At 46.9% G+C, this 19,215-nt stretch overlaps 1 protein-coding gene across 14 annotated transcripts in view; it reads right to left on the bottom strand.

The window, feature by feature from the left end:
- Nucleotides 1-19,215, bottom strand: part of WAC (WW domain containing adaptor with coiled-coil) — a 98,993-nt gene that overhangs the window by 40,739 nt on the left and 39,039 nt on the right. For 11 of the 14 annotated variants that reach the window (XM_068127144.2, XM_068127146.2, XM_068127152.2 and 8 more), the window contains 4 exons: nt 15,549-15,758; nt 15,265-15,345; nt 15,027-15,163; nt 14,483-14,598 (listed from right to left, as the gene is read on the bottom strand). In XM_068127144.2, the coding sequence (XP_067983245.1) occupies nt 14,483-14,598; nt 15,027-15,163; nt 15,265-15,345; nt 15,549-15,758 (544 nt within the window). The remainder of the gene's footprint in view (nt 1-14,482; nt 14,599-15,026; nt 15,164-15,264; nt 15,346-15,548; nt 15,759-19,215) is intronic. The other 3 variants (XM_078785260.1, XM_078785269.1, XM_078785267.1) reach the window with 1 other exon arrangement.

The following is a 19,215-nucleotide window of genomic DNA, read 5'->3' as shown; positions in this document are numbered from 1 at the left end:
ACAACAAAATTATTAGCAGCCATATCCGATGGAGCTATAAAGTAGCTATCACAGAGATAGCGAATGTCTTTAAGAACACTCGGCTTGTTCAACACCGCTTTAGACAGACTCAATGAAAGCAAGCCCCGACTACTAAAAAACTTAATTAACCCTATTTTCCAGGACTTCAACAACTATGTTAAACCATGCATTGGAACCGTTTACAGATAACTTAAACTTGGTGCACATTATGTTACCAAAATTAGAGACAGAATCTACAATTGAAGACCTAATGCAGCTCCAAGGTTAAGTTACTAGTTCCCTATATTTAGCTCCGCCACCAAAGGTGGATGGAGGTTATGTTTTCACCCTTGTCTGTCTGTCTACAAGATGTCTCAAAGAGTTGTGGACGGATTCGGACGAAATTTGGCAGAGAGGTTGTGTGTGTTACAAGGACTAATCGATTCGATTTTGGTGAAGATATGAATATGGATTTGGACACGAGTTATTTACTTTTTAAATGATTCTTCACCATTGAGTAAAGGGGTTTTAGCCCTTTAGCCTAGGGATAAAACCGATACATAACAGGATATCTCAAAAAGTAATGGATGGATTTGGACAAAATTTGGTGGACCGGTTGGGTGTGTGAAAAGGACGAATCGATTCGATTTTGGTGAAGATCTGCATTTGGATTCGGATACGAGATTTATTTATTTATTAAGTGTTTCTTCACCATTGAGTGATCAGGTGAAAAGTGATATAAAACATGATATTTTAAAAAGTTATGGATGACTTATGACGAAACTAGGTGGATGACTTATGTGACAATAATAAGCCGATTAGATTTTGGTTCAGGTCCGAATCCAGATCCGGCCTATCAGTGGGATACAAAAGAAACTGTTCAGCTGGTGGAGGTATGCGCTCTACCGAGTGCCGTCCTCGTTAAGCCCCTATTTTCATCAAATCCCTAATTTCACGGTTACTAATAATATTCAAATCCCCCAGAAACTACGTGTCCACATGGACCATTAGTGGGGCGGCTTAGCCCAAATATTCAAAAGAATTGTACATTTTGTGAAACAAGCACCAAATTTGGCACAAATGTACATTAATATGTTGCGAACATTTTCAGATATTGGGCCACTTGAAATTCCGTAATTTTTTTTCTCAAATTTTTTCAAATTTCGTAATTTCAAATTTTTCGGGTGACACCGTCACAATTTCGGTCTTCGAGGCCGGCCGATAGGCAAAGTGTGACCGGAAGGGACGAGGTTCTCCTGACCACGTGGCCCTCGATCTGGGAAGCGAGAGGCGTTCCATTAGTGGACGCGCCCCTCACGCCCGACTTTTGGGCGGCCCCGGCAGGCCGTTTGTTTTGACGTTCCGTGACAGGCCCCGCACCCCCACCTCCGGGCCGACCGGAAGCTTGTGCTGAGTACATCATACCTGAACAACTCAGTGAGGCAGAACACAGCAGTGCACACCAGGGTGACCCCTTCAGTGCATAAACCAATTAACCTGTCCACTGCAGGGCATATAGAAATGAAGTTATTTTCTGCATATAATAATAATAATATAAGTTCAGTTCTATATAACAATTTCTGTTATCACCACTACCACTACAACTACCACTACTACAAGCTTTGTCTGGAATTTTGTGGACTAACAGACAAACAGACATACAGACAAGCTGGGATCAAAACATTACCTCCTTCCACCATTGAGTGTAGAGGTAAACATCATGGAAATTATATCATGCCCTAGATTTAATTCATGCTTACCCGTGTATTTGCTTCACTGGTTCACAAGGTCTTTTGCATACATGTAATTCAGACTCTCGTCTTCATTGCTGACCACACAATGTTTGCAACATATTAATGTACATTTGTGCCAAATGTGGTGCTTGTATCACAAAATGCACAATTCTTTTGAATATTTGGGCTAAGCCGCCCCACTATATCGGCCGGCCTCGAAGACCGAAATTGTGACGGTGTCACCCGAAAAATTTGAAATTACGAAATTTGAAAAAAAAAATTACGGAATTTCAAGTGGCCCAATATCTGAAAATGTTCGCAACATATTAATGTACATTTGTGCCAAATTTGGTGCTTGTATCACAAAATGCACAACAGCTTTGCTATGCTGCTACACTACATACAAAAAAGGGGAAGATGAACGTGCACAGTTTCCAAAATTTCCTTTACCATATCTATAAAAATAAAAAAAACCACCTTTAGAGGCCATTTCCCCCCGCAAAGCGGGGGTTGGCCTTTTTCGGGCACCATGGTTGTTGTTGTTTTTTTCGGTCCCCTTTTTGAAGCAATGTTTTACGGCCGGATGCCCTTCCTGACGCCAACCCTTTTTGCCGCCTTTAACGACAAACAGGGAATTACCAGTGAACTGGTACTCAATTTGCCGACCTCGGAAGGATGACAGGCTGAGTCAACCCCCCTGGCGTTAATTCAGCGATCGACCGGGATTCGAACCCAGGATCCTAAGCCGGCACCCTAGCCGCCAGCCCAACACCAGGGCTTACCATATCTATACTATACATAAGGGTCTTTACCATATCTTTACCATAAGACCTTATGGTCTTTACCATAAGGGTCATATCTACTATACATAAGGGTCTTTACCATATCTATACTAAGACTAAATAAATTTACTGTAATTATTGAATAAGGATTGGCCTATTGTCTTGGTGAAGGTGAAATAAACTTTCAATGGGGTTCGTTCCCTAACTTTATCTGGTAATACACTCTCGATACTAATAGCCCTAAAAATAGAATGAAGTTGAAGAGTAGCTACCTGCTTGCTAGAAAAATCACAAATAACTCGTTTATCCTATCAACTTTGGAAGGAGACTTCTTTGTAAGAACCCTGCTACAAAATTCTTCAATCAAAAACGAACACGTCAAATGAACCTGACAAACTCGGGAGAATATTAGCTAAAACTTGTTTGGAACATGACCTCAGAAGAACATAAAAATCATGAAAACTCTTTCCTTCATAAAAACCTTTAGATTTATCAATTATCTCTGAAATTTCCATTGTTGGAGCTATACGACCCTGACGACGCCTCGGACCTCTGGGTCTCCTTCTGATTGGATTAGCAAATTCCTCGTTACCGAAAACATTGCCGAGAGATACTGACCCAGTACCTTGTACCCTATCATTAAGGCCCAAAGGATAGATCACACTTAGGGTCCTAATCCAAAAGTCTTCTTTGCTTCCTATCTCAGCACGCCCATGCTTGTATGCTCCAATCTCAGCTAGCCCATGCATCTATATTATCGAATTCATTAATATTAACTGAATCTATAACTAGAATAGAACAACGACTAAAATCATGCCCAACCTCATTGAAATGATTATATAAATATGTCTTGATACCAAACGATACACCAGACCTGTATCCATTCAAACGCTGATGTAAACATTGAGAAGTTTTACCAACATATTGTAATCCACAATCTTCACAAGTGAGAAGATAAATAATGTACTTTGATTTACATCCCAACAAACATTCACAGTCAACAACAAAAGTCTTACCTGTCACATGACAGACAAAAGTTTCACAAGGTCTAAAAACTTTACAACACAAGCTGTAGTGAAATTATACTGAAGGTGAACCCGGGAGTGCTCGCTTATCCCACTAAAGGGGCGTCTATAAGACCCGGGACAACCGCGGCGCAAGGACACTCCAGCGACACTTACTGTGACATATAGTCCTGTAGTTTGAATGGTATGTACGCACCTATATGCTGGACTTGCTTGCTTTGCCTATTGATATCGGTCATTTCCCATGTAATACTCCGATTCTGATGTCTATTGCATGAATGTATTTTACAGGATGTTACCACAGATCTAAATGATATTAAACCTACCCAAGGTACAAGTCGTGTCTGTGGTTGATTTTCACGACATTTAATATCATTTAGATCTGTGGTAACATCCTGTAAAATACATTCATGCAATAGACATCAGAATCGGAGTATTACATGGGAAATGACCGATATCAATAGGCAAAGCAAGCAAGTCCAGCATATAGGTGCGTACATACCATTCAAACTACAGGACTATATGTCACAGTAAGTGTCGCTGGAGTGTCCTTGCGCCGCGGTTGTCCCGGGTCTTATAGACGCCCCTTTAGTGGGATAAGCGAGCACTCCCGGGTTCACCTTCAGTATAATTTCACTACATTCTCCCCGCGGTTAAAACTATACTGCCGCTAGGCAGGTCGCAAGCAAGCGTCAGCAATAATCGAATGGGGTACGTCAATCCACGTCAGTCGGTCGTGGAGGAGACCGCGGAATTGGAGACCGCGGAGCTGACATTTACGGAGGCACTACGGTTGGCTCACGTCTTTACAGATGCCCGTGAACAATCTACCGCTTATGACCACCCACGAGTCGTGGCGGGGACTTCTCAACTCGCGCGACCGGAGAGGGTTACCGCCGAGGATATGGGGGAGGACTCGACCACGGCCGAGTCTCTGGGTGCTCCTGAAGCGGACTCGGCTTCCGGCCTGACTGCTGCTACCGCTGCCCGGCCTGAACGGTACACGAAGTGTTATTTTTGTGGCAATCGGCAGCACCCCAGATTAGAATGCCCGGCTCGGGAGGCAATATGCCATCTGTGCTCCACCAAGGGCCATTTCGCGAAGGTCTGCAAGAAGTCCGCGCGAGGTACGCGAGCCCGCGCGGCCTTGAATGGGCTTATCGCTGAGCCAACGGACTGCGCACCGAGCGGAGCGCCCCGCCCGGCCTTGATGAGCGTATCCCCTCCTCGTGGGCCCCTGGCTGCACGCTCGACCTTGGTGGGGGACATCGGGCCGCCTAAACAACTGGCGCGACCACGACCGGCCGCGGAGCGATCGGCCTTGGCTGGCGTCCGGACGCCCACCTCAAACAAGCAACGAGGTACTGCTTTGCAAACTCCTCTGGATTCGCAGCGAACGCTGCACGGGACTCGAGCGCCATCTGACGGCGGCTTTTACGAATTACACGCTACCGCACCAGCTCATGGAACGGTGGATGGCAGTGATCCTCTACGCGTGACTCGAGCGCCCTCTGACGGCGGCTCTTACGAATTACACGCACTTGCTCCAGCACAGCCAACTATGCGCTTGTCACGAGGATCCTCCACGGGCTACCCGAACGACCGGCAAACTGCAGCCGGTGTGGGAACGTCCTCTGACAGTGGCTTTTACGATTTACATGCTCCTACTCCAGCGCGGCCAACTATGCCCTTGTTACGGGGGTCCTCCACGGGCTGCCCGAACGACCGGAAAACTGCAGCCGGTGTGGGATCCACTCGCGAGGCGCGATCTTCTTGCCCGGACGGCACAATACCTGCCGGGTCTTCCGGCCTTGCGCAGGCCATCATTCCGCTCAAGGTCGAGGGCGTTTATGTGCAAGCCTTAATCGACACGGGGTCTACGGATAGTTTTATCGATCAACGACTAGTGCATCAACATGGGTGGCCGGTTCTCGGGACTACACGACGGATCTTCATGGCCTCCCAAGGACTTCGGCTGAGCACAAAAGGGGCATGTCGATTGAAACTTGTGATAAAGGGACGCATGTTCCCAGACGTGTATCTCATGGCATTACCTGCGTTATGTGCCGACGTTCTGTTAGGACACAATTTCCTTAAGCGACATGGACGTTTGGAAATGGACTTCGGTGGGCCGGACACGCTTGCTGTGTGCGCCCTCGCTCAGATGGACGTGGAGCCTCTCTCGCTGTTCCCCAACCTGACCACTGATTGTACCCCTGTAGCCGTAAAATCGCGGAGCTACTCTCGCGCAGACGCGCAATTCATTGCGGAAGAAACGGCCCAGCTCTTAAAGGACGGTATTATAGAACCCAGTCGGTCGCCGTGGTGGGCCCAAGTCTTAGTGGTGCGAAGTGAGGCCCATCGCCGGCACATGGTAATCGACTACTCACAGACGATTAATCATTTTACACAGCTGGATGCCTACCCCTTACCGGGGATGGATGCACTGGTACACCAGGTGGCCCTGTACTCCGTTTACAGCACTCTCGATCTGCGTAGTGCGTATCATCAGGTCCCCATCTCTAGGGCTGATCGCGTCTATACAGCCTTTGAATCGGGTCAACGGTTGTACCAGTTCACTCGACTCCCTTTTGGGGTAACTAACGGGGTCGCATGTTTTCAGAGGGCTATGGATGACCTCGTTACGAAGGAGAACTTGACCGATGTCTTTGTCTATCTGGACAATCTTACGGTTTGTGGGTATGACCAGGGGCATCACGACGCTAATCTGAAGCGCTTCCTCGAGGTCGCGCAGAAATATCGCCTAACCATGAATGAGGCTAAGTGTCGTTACTCTCTACGCATGGTAGATCTTCTGGGGTACACCGTGACCCATGGCTCTGTCTCTCCGGATAAGGAGCGTCTGCGACCTTTGCTCGATATGGCTCCGCCTAGCGATCGGGCTTCGCTGAAACGCGCTCTTGGGCTGTTCGCCCACTATTCAAAGTGGGTGCAAAATTTCTCCGTGAAGCTCCGCCCCCTCGTGGCCTGCGACACATTCCCCATGGGCCCGGCCGCCATGGCGGCCTTAAAGCCGACATCGCTGGCGCCGCTGTAGCGACAATTGACGAGAGTGCATCTTTCGTCTTGGAAAGTGATGCCTCGGATCATGCGATAGCGGCGACTCTCTCCCAAGGGGGGCGCCCTGTGGCTTTCTTTTCGCGGACTCTCACCTCCGCTGAGCGGAGGCATTCGTCTGTCGAAAAGGAAGCGTACGCGATCGTCGAATCAATTCGGCGATGGCGGCCGTACTTGCTCGGGCGGTGTTTCCAAATCGTCACGGACCAACAAAGCGTTGCATTCATGTACGACACCTTACATGCTCAACGCATTAAGAGTGAGAAAATCACTCGCTGGCGTATCGAACTCGCCGACTTCTGCTACACCATCAAATACCGCCCGGGGAAGGATAACCTGGTCGCCGACGCCTTATCGAGGCCGGCCACTTGCGCGGGGGTTGTAGCTTTGGAGGGACTGCGCGCTTTGCACGGCACTATGTGTCATCCCGGGGTGGCGCGTTTCGCGCATTTTGTGCGCAGTGGTAATCTGCCGTACTCGATTGAGGACATCCGCCGGATCTGCCGTGATTGCACTGTCTGTGCGGAGCTCAAACCGCGTTTTTACAACCCTCCGATGGGGACGCTGGTTAGGGCTACTAGACCGTGGGAGCGATTGGCGATGGACTTCAAAGGGCCGCTGCCGGTGTCGAGTAACTCTCGTTATCTGCTCACTATCGCTGATGAGTATTCGCGATTCCCCTTTGCTTATACATGCGGGGATATGTCGGCTGCCACGGTTATACGGTGCCTGCAGAATTTGTTTTCTATGTTTGGGTATCCGGCCTACGTGCATAACGATGGGGGTGCGGTGTTCCTGTCTCAGGAGGTGAGGGGCTACTTGCTCCAAAATAATGTCGCTTCGAGCTACACCACCCCGTACCGGCCCCAGGCGAATGGGCAGATCGAACGCTTTAATGGGATTATATGGAGGGCCGTCATGCTAAGCCTCAGGACCCTCGATAAATGGGCGTGGTCGCTACCTGCGGCTCTAAACTCGATCCGGGCTCTCCTATGTACAGCCACCAACCAGACTCCTCACGAAAGACTGTTCCACCACCCTAGAAGCTCGGGTAGTATCCAATCTTTACCCAGCTGGCTCGCTGAGCCGGGGCCGGCCTATCTCAAACGAGCGGTTCGCGCTAGCAAGTACGACCCCCTTGTTGATAAGGTGCGGGTACTCCAGGCTAATCCCGAGCATGCTCGTGTGACAACGGCAGACGGACGCGAGTCTACTGTCTCTGTACGCCATCTCGCCCCTTGTGGGGTTGACGACAGGGATATCGACGAACCAATCTACGAGTCTATGGACTCTACCGAAGCTTCCTCTATGGAACTACTGCCGTCACTACCGTCGTCGCCCACCCCCTTGCCTGATGGCTCTAGGGTGCCCCCTCCGACACCCACCTCCAGCAGCTATTCCGACGCGGAGGACTCCGGGCTTGGGGACGCCGTACCCGGTAGTCTCCGGACACGAACTGGCAGGGTAGTTCGCCGCCCCGACCGCTACGGGTGGACCGACTGACGTGGATTGACGTACCCCATTCGATTATTGCTGACGCTTGCTTGCGACCTGCCTAGCGGCAGTATAGTTTTAACCGCGGGGAGAATGTAGTGAAATTATACTGAAGGTGAACCCGGGAGTGCTCGCTTATCCCACTAAAGGGGCGTCTATAAGACCCGGGACAACCGCGGCGCAAGGACACTCCAGCGACACTTACTGTGACATATAGTCCTGTAGTTTGAATGGTATGTACGCACCTATATGCTGGACTTGCTTGCTTTGCCTATTGATATCGGTCATTTCCCATGTAATACTCCGATTCTGATGTCTATTGCATGAATGTATTTTACAGGATGTTACCACAGATCTAAATGATATTAAACCTACCCAAGGTACAAGTCGTGTCTGTGGTTGATTTACATGATACAAGCATCTAGAGTAATTTCCCTTTTTAAAAACAGCTTTACAAGTACTTGACAAATATACTCATTGTGACACGATGTTTATTTTAACTTATTCCCGTTTTCCGTCTTCGGCTCCATCGCACGACAGCCACATTGGATTTGTTGCTAAGCATCATCAAAACTTTGTTTTGTCATGAAAAATGAATCAGCCACACCTAAAAAAAACCCACCGAAACACCAGCATCATCCTTCGAGCATGTTCCAAGCAGAAGTTAGGTCCATTTTTCTATTTCACCCATATCGGGTGACAGCCATCTTGGATTTATGCAAATTCTGAGAGTTACCCAAAGATACCAAGCTGGCATCCAATTTATTCCGCATCTAGGACCCCTATGGTTCATGAATCCACCAAAAACCTTACAGTACCAACAATTTCTGGGTCCACAATGGTGATTGTGAACAGTGGCTACTGGACGAATTCTGAAAGTCCTTGGACAAGGCAGCAAAAAGGAGAAAAACCTAAATGGTGGTTTAGTACTCCTAGGTGTCCAAGACCTTGACCTCTAACATAAATGCGCCTTGCTCTAGGCTATCTAGAGGGCAATTTCGTTCCGATAGGACAAACCTTAGTCGAGTCGTGGTGAAAAATGTTAAATGTCTAATTGGGTTATGACAGTAAAAATAGGTCAAGCGATACTTCCACGCCACCATACAGGTGAAGGGCACCACCACACCAACTGCCGTACAGGCAAAGGAGCGTGCCACCCCCTACGCCGCTGTACAAGCAATGGAACACGACACCCCCCACGCTGCTGTACAGAGGATGGAGCGCACCACCCCCATGCCACCGTAAATGTGATGGAACGCGCAACCCCCCACGCTGCTATACAGGGGATAGAGCGCACCAACCCCCATGCCGCTGTACAGGCGATGGAGTGCACCGCACCACCCCCACGCCGCCTTAAATGCGATGGAATGCGCCAACCTCGCGAGATCTTGGAGACGACGTCACGGATTTTCGAAGCTCTACACGGTCTCCACGTTTTCAAAGTTGTCATTGTTCACAATTGTATTTTGTCGAAACTGTATTTATCTTTCGTTGTGTGAATCTATTGTGTGCCCCTTGGAAGTTTCTCGGTGTTTATCTTTCATAAATTAATCGTTTCTGTTTGCCGCGGCGTGTGCGGCCCTTGCCACGGGCTTCCCCCCGTCGAAGTTTGTTCCTTCCTTCGCTGTTTTTGCTAGGTTTTTAGATTTTCCCTTCTCCCCCAAACATCTACTCTTTGTCTAACGTTGTAACCCCCACCCCTCCCTCCCCCCACCAAAAAAACAACTTTTATTTCCCTTTCTCTACGTGTGCTTTTGTCCCATCGTGTGTCTCCGTCCATGTGCGCTGTCTCGCCCCGCCCCCATTATCGCCTTGCCTTCCACCTTTTCCCCTGTTCACGTGACTCGTGGTTGTCCCTCTTCCCGTTGGTATCTTTGTGAATATAAGACTGTTCTTCACGGTTCTGTTTAAATATGTTTAAACTTTCCCCTGCAGTGTTTTATTCAGTGGTATATTACAACACGCTGTTTTTCTTCCTATTTAAAAGGCTCCTTTCAATTTCCTCTTCAACTCATTCCATTTCAAAAAAATATTCAATCTCTTATAATTCTTTCTCACTACATGCTCTAAATTCTCATTCTTTCCACCCCTCCTCCATCATTCTTAAACGGATCGCTAACTTGAAAATCACAATAAACCCAATTTGTTACAAATGTTCATCTTTCATAAATCGTCAACTTTCTAAACCCCCCCCCCCCCGCCCCTCCCATCCAAATCTCCCCCCTTGCCACTCCCCTCCAAATCTCCCCCCCCTTGCCCCTCCCCTCCAAATCTCCACCCTTTCCCCTCCCCTCCAAATCTCCACCCTTGCCCCTCCCCTCCAAATCTCCACCCTTGCCCCTCCCCTCCAAATCTCCCCCCCCCTTTCCCCTCCCCTCCTAAACTCCCCCCTTGCCACTCCCCTCCGAAACTCCCCCCATGCCTCTCCCTTCAAATCTCCCCCCCAACCATCCCTCCCAAATTCTCCCTCCTCCTACCTCCTTCTCAAAGCTGCCTCCTCCCCACTTCGTCTCCCTTCTATCTCATACCTCCACCTCCCCCAACCTTCTACTTTCCCCTGCCCCTCCTCAACCAACCCCTCACTGTGCCTCATCCCATCACCAAAACTTTCGTCCTCCTCATCCTTCCCTTTCTTGTAATTCTTCTGTAATCCCTGACACACTATCAACTGCTCTCCCTACCTCCTCTCATCCTTCATCTGACCCTACCCCTCCTCTCCCCTGACCTGCACCCGATGCTCCCCCTCTCTCTTCATTAACGGTATGGACCTCAAACATCCAGGGCCTTCGCTCAAACCTGATTGATCTCTCCATTCAGGTTGCTTCTGACAATCCAGACTTGATCTGCTTAACAGAAACTTTCCTCCTTCAAGATGTCTCTGATTCCTTAATATCTCTTCCTGGTTACTCCCTCCTCCGGTATGATAGACCTGAGCCTCGTCCTGGTGGTGGGGTGGCTATCTTTATCAAAAACTCTTCCTCACTAGCACGGCCCTCTCCCCACCCCACCCCCAGGAGCACCTCTGGCTACGGCTTCCTCTCCGCTCCCACCTTTTGTTCATACGTGTTCTGTACCGTCCTCCAAACAGTGATGACTCCATTTACATTTCGCTGTCGGACAACATGGCCCAACTTCTATCAACTCATCCAAACTCTCTCTTCCTCATATGTGGCGACTTCAACTGTCATCATGCCAGCTGGCTGGGTGTGAGTTCCTCTCTCACCAGCCATGGCACCTCAGCAAAGGACTTCTGCGACTCATTGGGACTGACACAATCTGTCAATTTCCCGACCCGGATCGCAGTCAATGGGAGTATCATCTCTTCTGGACTTGGTTATGACAAACTTCCCTGCAAATGTCTGCTGCTCTTCTTCTGCTCCAATCGGTTCCTCTGATCATGTGCTTGTTAAAGTGGACATCTCTCTGGCCATTTTCAGCGCCGACGAGTCTGGCATTTCACTCAGGCTGACTGGCACAGTCTGCAAGCAGCCATCAATCACCTGGACTGGTCTCCCATCTCTACTGCCTCTGACATCAATTCTTCCTGGGAATTCTTCCAAAGCAAACTGCTCTATCTCTCATGCACAGATTTATCCCATCTCGTCTTCAGTTGTCATACCCTTCCTCCCGTCCATGGTACACTGAATCTTGAGGTGAGGCAGTCGCCCTGAAACAACTTGCCTTTGCCTCTTGGAAGGCTAATCCAACTAAAGGCAATCTCAGTTCCTTCCACCAAGCTTGGAACAAGTGTGTGTCTACCCTCAGGAGTGCCAGGAAGCACTATCTCTCCACACTCAAGAATTAACTCTCAAACCTGTCTCCTTCCTCCAAATCCTGGTGGCATCTTGTCAAATCCGTTTCTGGTGTTTGTTCCCCCTCCATCCCCTCCCTTACCTCAAATGGCTACACAGTTGACACCGCACGTGACAAAGCCGAATGCCTCAACTCTGTTTGCCTCAAAATCTTGTGTCCCAAACCCATCTCTCTCTGTTCCCACCTTTCCCAGTCGAACCCAACTGCCCCTGGACTCTGTGTCCTTCTCGCCTGACAAGGTGGAGAAGTTTTTGTCAAACCTCGACTCTGGTTCTGCAACTGGACCAGACGGCATCAGCCCACGGGTCCTAAAATCCTGCTCTGCTGCTCTATCTCACTCTCTCCGTTCTTTTCACCCTCTCTTTTGCTCAAGGTCATCTGCCAGCATCTTGGAAATCAGCAAACATTACCGCTTTACACAAAAAGGTGCAAAAACAGATCCTTGCAACTACAGACCAATCAGCCTGCTTCCAATTATCAGCAAAGCCATGGAATCCATCATTGCTTCGGATATCAAATCCTTCCTCTTCTCCAATAGCTTGATCTCTGATCATCAATTTGGATTCAGACCAGGTCATTCTACTCTGGACAGGTTGCTTCTGCTGTCTCAACAATGGATGGAGGTCCTCAATGCCAAACAGGAAATCAGAGCTGTCTCACTTGACATATCACGTGCCTTCGATACGCTCTGGCAACCAGCTCTGCTCACCAAACTCTCCTCCTATGGTATCCATGGAAATCTCCACTCATGGCTTGCGGACTTCCTCTCTGGTCGTAGGCAACGTGTGGCCCCGAATGGATTTCTCTCATCTCCCCTTCCTGTTCTGGCTGGAGTTCTCCAAGGCAGTGTTCTGTGCCCAGTGCTATTTCTGGTCTTCATCAATGATTTCTCCGACTCTCTGGAAAATCCTCTCTATCTCTTTGCCGATGACCACTATCTGCCGCTCCATTCCTCATCCCTCAGATCGGCAGTCTGCAGCCTCCTCACTCTCTGCAGACCTGGAAAAAAATCAGACTGGTCAAACAAGTGGAACATATCTTTCAATCCTGACAAATCTCACACTCTTACTATGTCTCTCCGACGAAAAGACCGACTGGAAAACCCTCCCATCTACTTTCTCAACAATCCTCTCCAAGTTCTGTCGCTCAAGCTTTTGGGTCTCACTATCTGCCATGATCTTTCTTGGGAAAACATTTCCAAGCTGGCCTCCAAAGCCCGTTGCCGACTGGGCATCCTCCGTCGTGCGAAGTCCTTCCTTGGCACACCTGAGCTCCTCACCACATACAAGGCTTTCATCCGCAGCTCAATGGAATACTGTTCCCCCCTCTGAGCCGGTGCTCCTGCCTCACACCGAGCTCAGCTTCACGCTGTTGAAACCAAAGCGTACAGAATCATTGGAATCTCCTGCGATGAAGCTAACTCCGAGAGCCTTTCACTCACTCACCGCAGGCAGGTTGGTGGTCTTTCTGTCTTCTACCGACTCCTCTCCGGCCTTGGTCCCCCAGCTCTCTCTGTGCTCTGTCCCCCCAATATTCCTTTAGGTCGCACAAGATCTGCCAGCAACCCTCTTATGGTTAAACTGCCAAAATCTAGGCTCTCTGCTCACCTTCACTCTATCATTCCCCTTTTCTCCCGCCTCTGGAACAAACTCCTCCACTCCCTTCAATCCCACTCCTCCCTCCAGGTCTTTAAAACAGCTGTTCACCACCATCTCTTATCTTCCCCCATCCAAAACCTTGATATTTTCTACCCCCGCTAATTTCACCCCAGATACACTTTTTTGAAATTCCAACTTCTTTCCTGGAAGTCCTTGCAGTGTTCATATGTTTTATACCTCTCCCACCTCCCCCCAAGCCCTCCCCCTCCCACATTTCTCCCGATGTCCCTGCTCTCAAATGTTGTGTTTGTGTCCTTCCCCCTCTCTCCCCATCTTGTCTACCGCTCCCCTTATTTTTTGTGTTTTTTGTGTCGGTTTGACTTTTTGTGTGATTAATGTTAGCTCTTTCACGAGCCATGATCTTGTATACAAAAAAAACAAAAAAACCCCCAAGCTGCCATGCAGTCAATGGAGCGCCCTACCCCCACGCAGACCGCTTCCCACACTGGAGAGCAATTCACTCACATTACACAATTTGCTTCACCTTTTTGTTAACCCAAGGGTTAGCAAGTGTGGTGGCCCAATGTGGGTGTTTTGACAATGATGAAAAAAATTAAGTCGAAGCAGTTTCATGAACAATCGTCAGGAGGGAGGACAGAGAGTGATACTGTGGGTATATCAATGGTGTAACATACATGTAAAAAAGGGGCGAGTATGGGAATGGTTAATCGTTGGGGCAAAGATCACATGTAGGAATGGGATATGGTAAGTGATGGTGGTGTACTGTCATCTTGAAACCCCCAAAGAAAGATTGGGTTTGAAATGATAAATTGGTTCATTGGTTCCACAGGTTAGGGGATGGAGGGGGATGGAGGGGGAGATAGAGAGAAAAAAAAAAGGTTGTACAACATTGACATACATTTTCTGGAAGGGGTAGAGAGTAATCAAAATAAAAATACCCTGAATGCCGTTGGCTGTTGGGTGATTCTGGGCTTAACTGGTGGGGCTTCTCCATCGTAGTGGTCACTGGCTGTGACAACTGCCCACCTGCGGTGACTTTTGATGGCGTTAGCCCCTAAGGACAAATGGTGGACAAGCTCCAATAACCAAAACAACAAACCATTACCGAGTTATGCCAGAGGTGGGGCATAATTTCCATGAACAAATCATGGTTTGCCAAGTATTTGAGCCTCATCAATCTAAATACTAACTGCATAGCAGATAGCATGGCACACTTTTCTATGCAACTAGGTTCTTTATGAAAAAGTAAACGAGAGCAACCCTAGCAATGTTGGATGATATAGTATCTACTATTTAAGATACATATTGGTGTAGGCCGATTGGATTACGTTGAAGTAGTGGAAGTAGCACTTCAATACTAACCCAGAGGTTACAGGTTTGCATCACGTGCCAATCAATCGAAAATGTTGCATGTTAAACCTCTTCTGGAGTTTAGCAAAATAACTTTTAATGTTGAAGTGAAAAGGCTCTCCTGAAACATACCTTGGTTTGGCAAAGGTTTGCGTGAGTTTTCAAAGTGCCCACATTCGTCTGAGGGGTGCTCATCCTTGGAGAGACGTGTGAGCGAGGGGAAGATGCATCTGAGGCAAGGGACATGGGGGATTGACTCTGCTGATGTGCTGTAAGAGAAGCACAGATGAACAGATGATACGTACTGCACATGCATGCTGTAGGAGACACTGGCTCAAAAAGCAAGTGCAACCCCCAAAACGGTAATTACCTTGCTGTGATGTCTGTTTAGGTTGAGGCAGGAGATTTGGAGCAGCGGCAAGAAGGATTTTGGAAATGGTCTGTGTGAAGGCTGTGAAAGTAAAGTGAACCAAATCTAGAAAATGTCAGTTTTTAGTCATTTTAATTGCATTTTGCTTTACATTTCCCTAAAATGAAAAACAGCAAATCAAATTTACCAATGGAAAGCAAGTGGCTGTCAAATGGTCATTGGTAAAACACAAGGCAAGAATGAGTGATAGCCAAGATACCAAAAAAAATTACATTTTGCTGTACCTTCCTGCAGGCGCTCAAGGCTAGGACTGAGCTGGGGCGAAGTCTGAAGGCCTGGCAGGATCTGACGCAGCACAGCAGGGTCCTGGCTTGGCAGTGCAACACCTGCCTGTGATGGGGTGGCCGCTTGGCCGGGTGTTAGCCGTGAGGATGTGGCAGAAGAAGAGGGGGCCGAAGCCGAGGATGAGGTGAGGGGCTTTTCCACAGCGGCGTCTGAAACAAACGCAAAAATGTGCAATCGACGTATGGCAGAATAAAGCGTGAAAAGAAGGCAACCTTTTTGGCAAAGATAATTTGAGTATCATTTCATCACCCATTGAAAAGTCACCATTTATAAAGTCTCATGGGGGCGAGATGAATACAATGGGTAAAGGTTCTAAATAAGGCAAAGCCGTCAAACCAACATTTTACCAATTTGGAAACAGGGCAAAGAAAATGCTCCAAGAGCTCAATATCACTTTAAAATAGTGGCATCTTTCAATAAGGCAAAAGCCATTGTTTTTCTCAAATTGCTTCGAATAATTTATATTTGGTACATTATGCAGACCCAGTACTTTTTACCTTATTAAGAATCAAAATAAATACTGGGGGGCCTTTCCAACAAAAACAACCTTCTGCTAAAATTGTGACTACATGGCAGCACAACCATGAAAGAAAGTGAAGATAACCTCGCAATTCTGCTTACCACAAATTGTGAATATATTCCATCCTGAAACCCACCGAACAGCGTTTTCAAAATCCCAACACAATGAGAAACCGACATCAACATCGGCGCATTATTTCTTTTCTGCTTACACAGAGACTGCAAATAATGTTTCCAACTTAAAAAATTCAACTACATGGATGTTGCCACAAGTAGAATTTTAAAATCAATTGCTTTAAATTACCCGACCGTGCTGCTGGCTGGTGACAAAATTATCTTGCCCCAGTACACTCAATTTCCATGGCAATGGAGTCTTCTAAATGACATTCGCTTCAAAAGTTGAACGTTCTTTTGTGCTTAGTCTCCAGGAGCACATTGGCGTCGTGCCAGCCAGGCCAACAGATGCTCCACGTATTCTGAGTGCGTGTCATGATAAAGTCCGACAGTACCTTCTGGTCAAGTTTGAGTTATTTCATATTTGAATAATCAACACAAACTTGTCATCGCATGCACTTGCTCGTCGAATTGTTAGTCCACCATGGAATAGTAAACGTGACAATACACGGTTTACAAAGTACAATTCTCAAGCAAATGCATCATTATTCAATTGTGCTGGCTTTTAGTGCCATTGTGTTTTATGGCTGTAAACATCAATAATTTTACCTTGTTTACAACAATACTAGGCATGCCTCCCAGTGCTTCGCTGACGGGTTCAATCAAAAGACAGCATGCTGTACTTCAAGCATATTGCACGTCTCCCTGTGGGTGTCAACGAGGTTGTAAAATGAAGTGAAACACGCGAAAAAGGATCTTTTACAACACTTAATCGTTGTCGCCATGGCGGTGGTTGTTTGTAATCTCCTGTGCATTTTTTTCTTTTGCTTTGAGAAGTATTAACATATGGAATTGTGTGATCCTCCCATGTCCTTCTAAAGAGTTCCTGCTGTGGTAGAATAATAAATGTTACCGTTGGAACCGCTGCATTAAAGCTTGAGATCCTGCTTCTTCTTCCTCAATCCTGGAAACACGGGCTTTTAAAACAGGCAAGTTTGTGATTAAATGCACAATTTTTTGTTCCAAGTAAATCGATCATTACCTTCCCAACGGTACCATTTGTATTATTCTGTGACAGCGGAAACTGTTTAGAACAGTGTCGGCTCATATATATTTACAGAACAAACCATCATTTGGACTTTTCATTTGGCCCAAAGACAACTATAGAGGTAATTATCTTATCCATGTGATTCATAGCATCCATCGAATGCTTGCAAGATCAGTTCTTCGGCAATCTTCAATGCCACCAAACCAATCAAACTGCTTAATGGCACAATAACCAATCCCCAGCTCCTCTTTAGCACTTCCATCGTTAAACTTTAGGCAGAATGTAGATGCATCCATGAAAATGGCAAGGTACCAACAGTTCACCCTCTAGTTATGATGTTGCAGTAGGCACCGCTATCAATAGTGCTGTATGAGAGGGATGCAGAGCAGTGGTCGGTCACCTGTACTTCATACCACTGGCATGAAGGCGGTTCCCAATTGTCTAGGTCAAAATTTAATGGTTGCCTGCTCTTTGCAGGTCATTCTGGAAAGATATTGGTGTTGAAAAGAAGTTCCTTGTTAATACCAAATTTATAGAGGGCATTGACACGGGTCGGTGCACAAACATGTACGCGGATTCTGTGGGAGGTGCGATTGGTATGTGAATGTCAGGGATCACTCAGTTCAGGTGAAGATATTTGTAACATGATGCTGCATGTCCACTTTCCTGATTAGGTTACTTTACTCAAAAGCGATGACTTGGAAGGTTTTTTTACTCAAAAGCGATGACTTGCCTACACATGACTGAAAAAACTGAACATAGTTAATTTTATTTAAAAGATGTTGCTTCTTTTTTTTGTGACCATCTTCAATCCATTCTCTTTATCTGAATCTGCTTAGTAAAATTTTATGCATTCTGAAATCCTATCTCTTCTGAAATTCAAAAATGGATAGCCAATTTTTTTTCTTCTCCAAATTCAATGCTAATAAGGCTGGCATGATAGCCTTTGGCCCTTCATTAATCCTTAAAATAACTTCAATCCCAGACAGTGAAACTTTGGGATCACTTCCCGACCTCGACTTCAATGGTCTTGTATCTCGGTGTCACTGGGAACGCAACTCTTTCCTGTGTTCCACAAATATAGCTAAAGTCTGTAAACCTACTTTCTTCAATTACCCATGTTTGCCAAAATTGGCGCATGCTCAAATCGGAGAATGCTGAAGCTTCGGTCCGTGCTCTCAACGCCATGCTTGGATTGCAGAAACCCACTGTTATCAGGCTTGCATGCCTCCTCTCTCAAGCCCTTACAACTCATTAAGAATATGATTGCCAGGCTCCAAGTTTAATCTCAGAAGTTTGATCACATTATTCCAAATCTCAAAGCACTTCAATGACTACACCAAAGTATTGCTTTTCAAATAATGCCGATAACCTTGAAATCCAAACATAAATAGATTGGTGATCCAATTGCACCTTGCACCCTTCCAAGAAAGTCAAGTGCAGACAAATAACACAAATATCCAGGTAGTTCTTCACACAAGGATAGAGACTTTGGCAATCGAGTAGACTTCAGATCTAATCAACTGTGGAACTCATTTATTTTATTTTTGCACAGGTTCATGATTGCACATGAATTGCACATGTGTGTAATTAGTCGTTTTTTGTTCGCACCTCATGCGCGGCCTGCTTGTTTCTTTGATTTTCTTTTCTCCCCCCTCCCTCTCACGAACATCTTACCCTTTGTCCAACGTTTTAAAAACAAAACAAACAAATAAACAAAAAAAATTCTTTATTAATTCTTTCTCTCCTCCCGGACACGTGCTTGTTCGCTCTCCTCCTCGTCTTGACTTGTGCCCCGCCCCCTATATCTCGTTTTTCTTCCACCTCTGCTCCTTCTTTCTCAAATCCACGTCCTCACTTAGAGACTTTTCCCAGATTATTTTTCATGGTTTTGTTAAAAAATTATTAAAATATGTTTAAACCGC

This window comes from Myxine glutinosa, chromosome 10 (genome assembly GCF_964187855.1).
Source record: "Myxine glutinosa chromosome 10, kmMyxGlut1.1, whole genome shotgun sequence".
In the NCBI taxonomy this organism is placed as follows: Eukaryota; Metazoa; Chordata; class Myxini; order Myxiniformes; family Myxinidae; genus Myxine; species Myxine glutinosa.
This window is presented reverse-complemented; position numbering and strand designations above follow the sequence as displayed.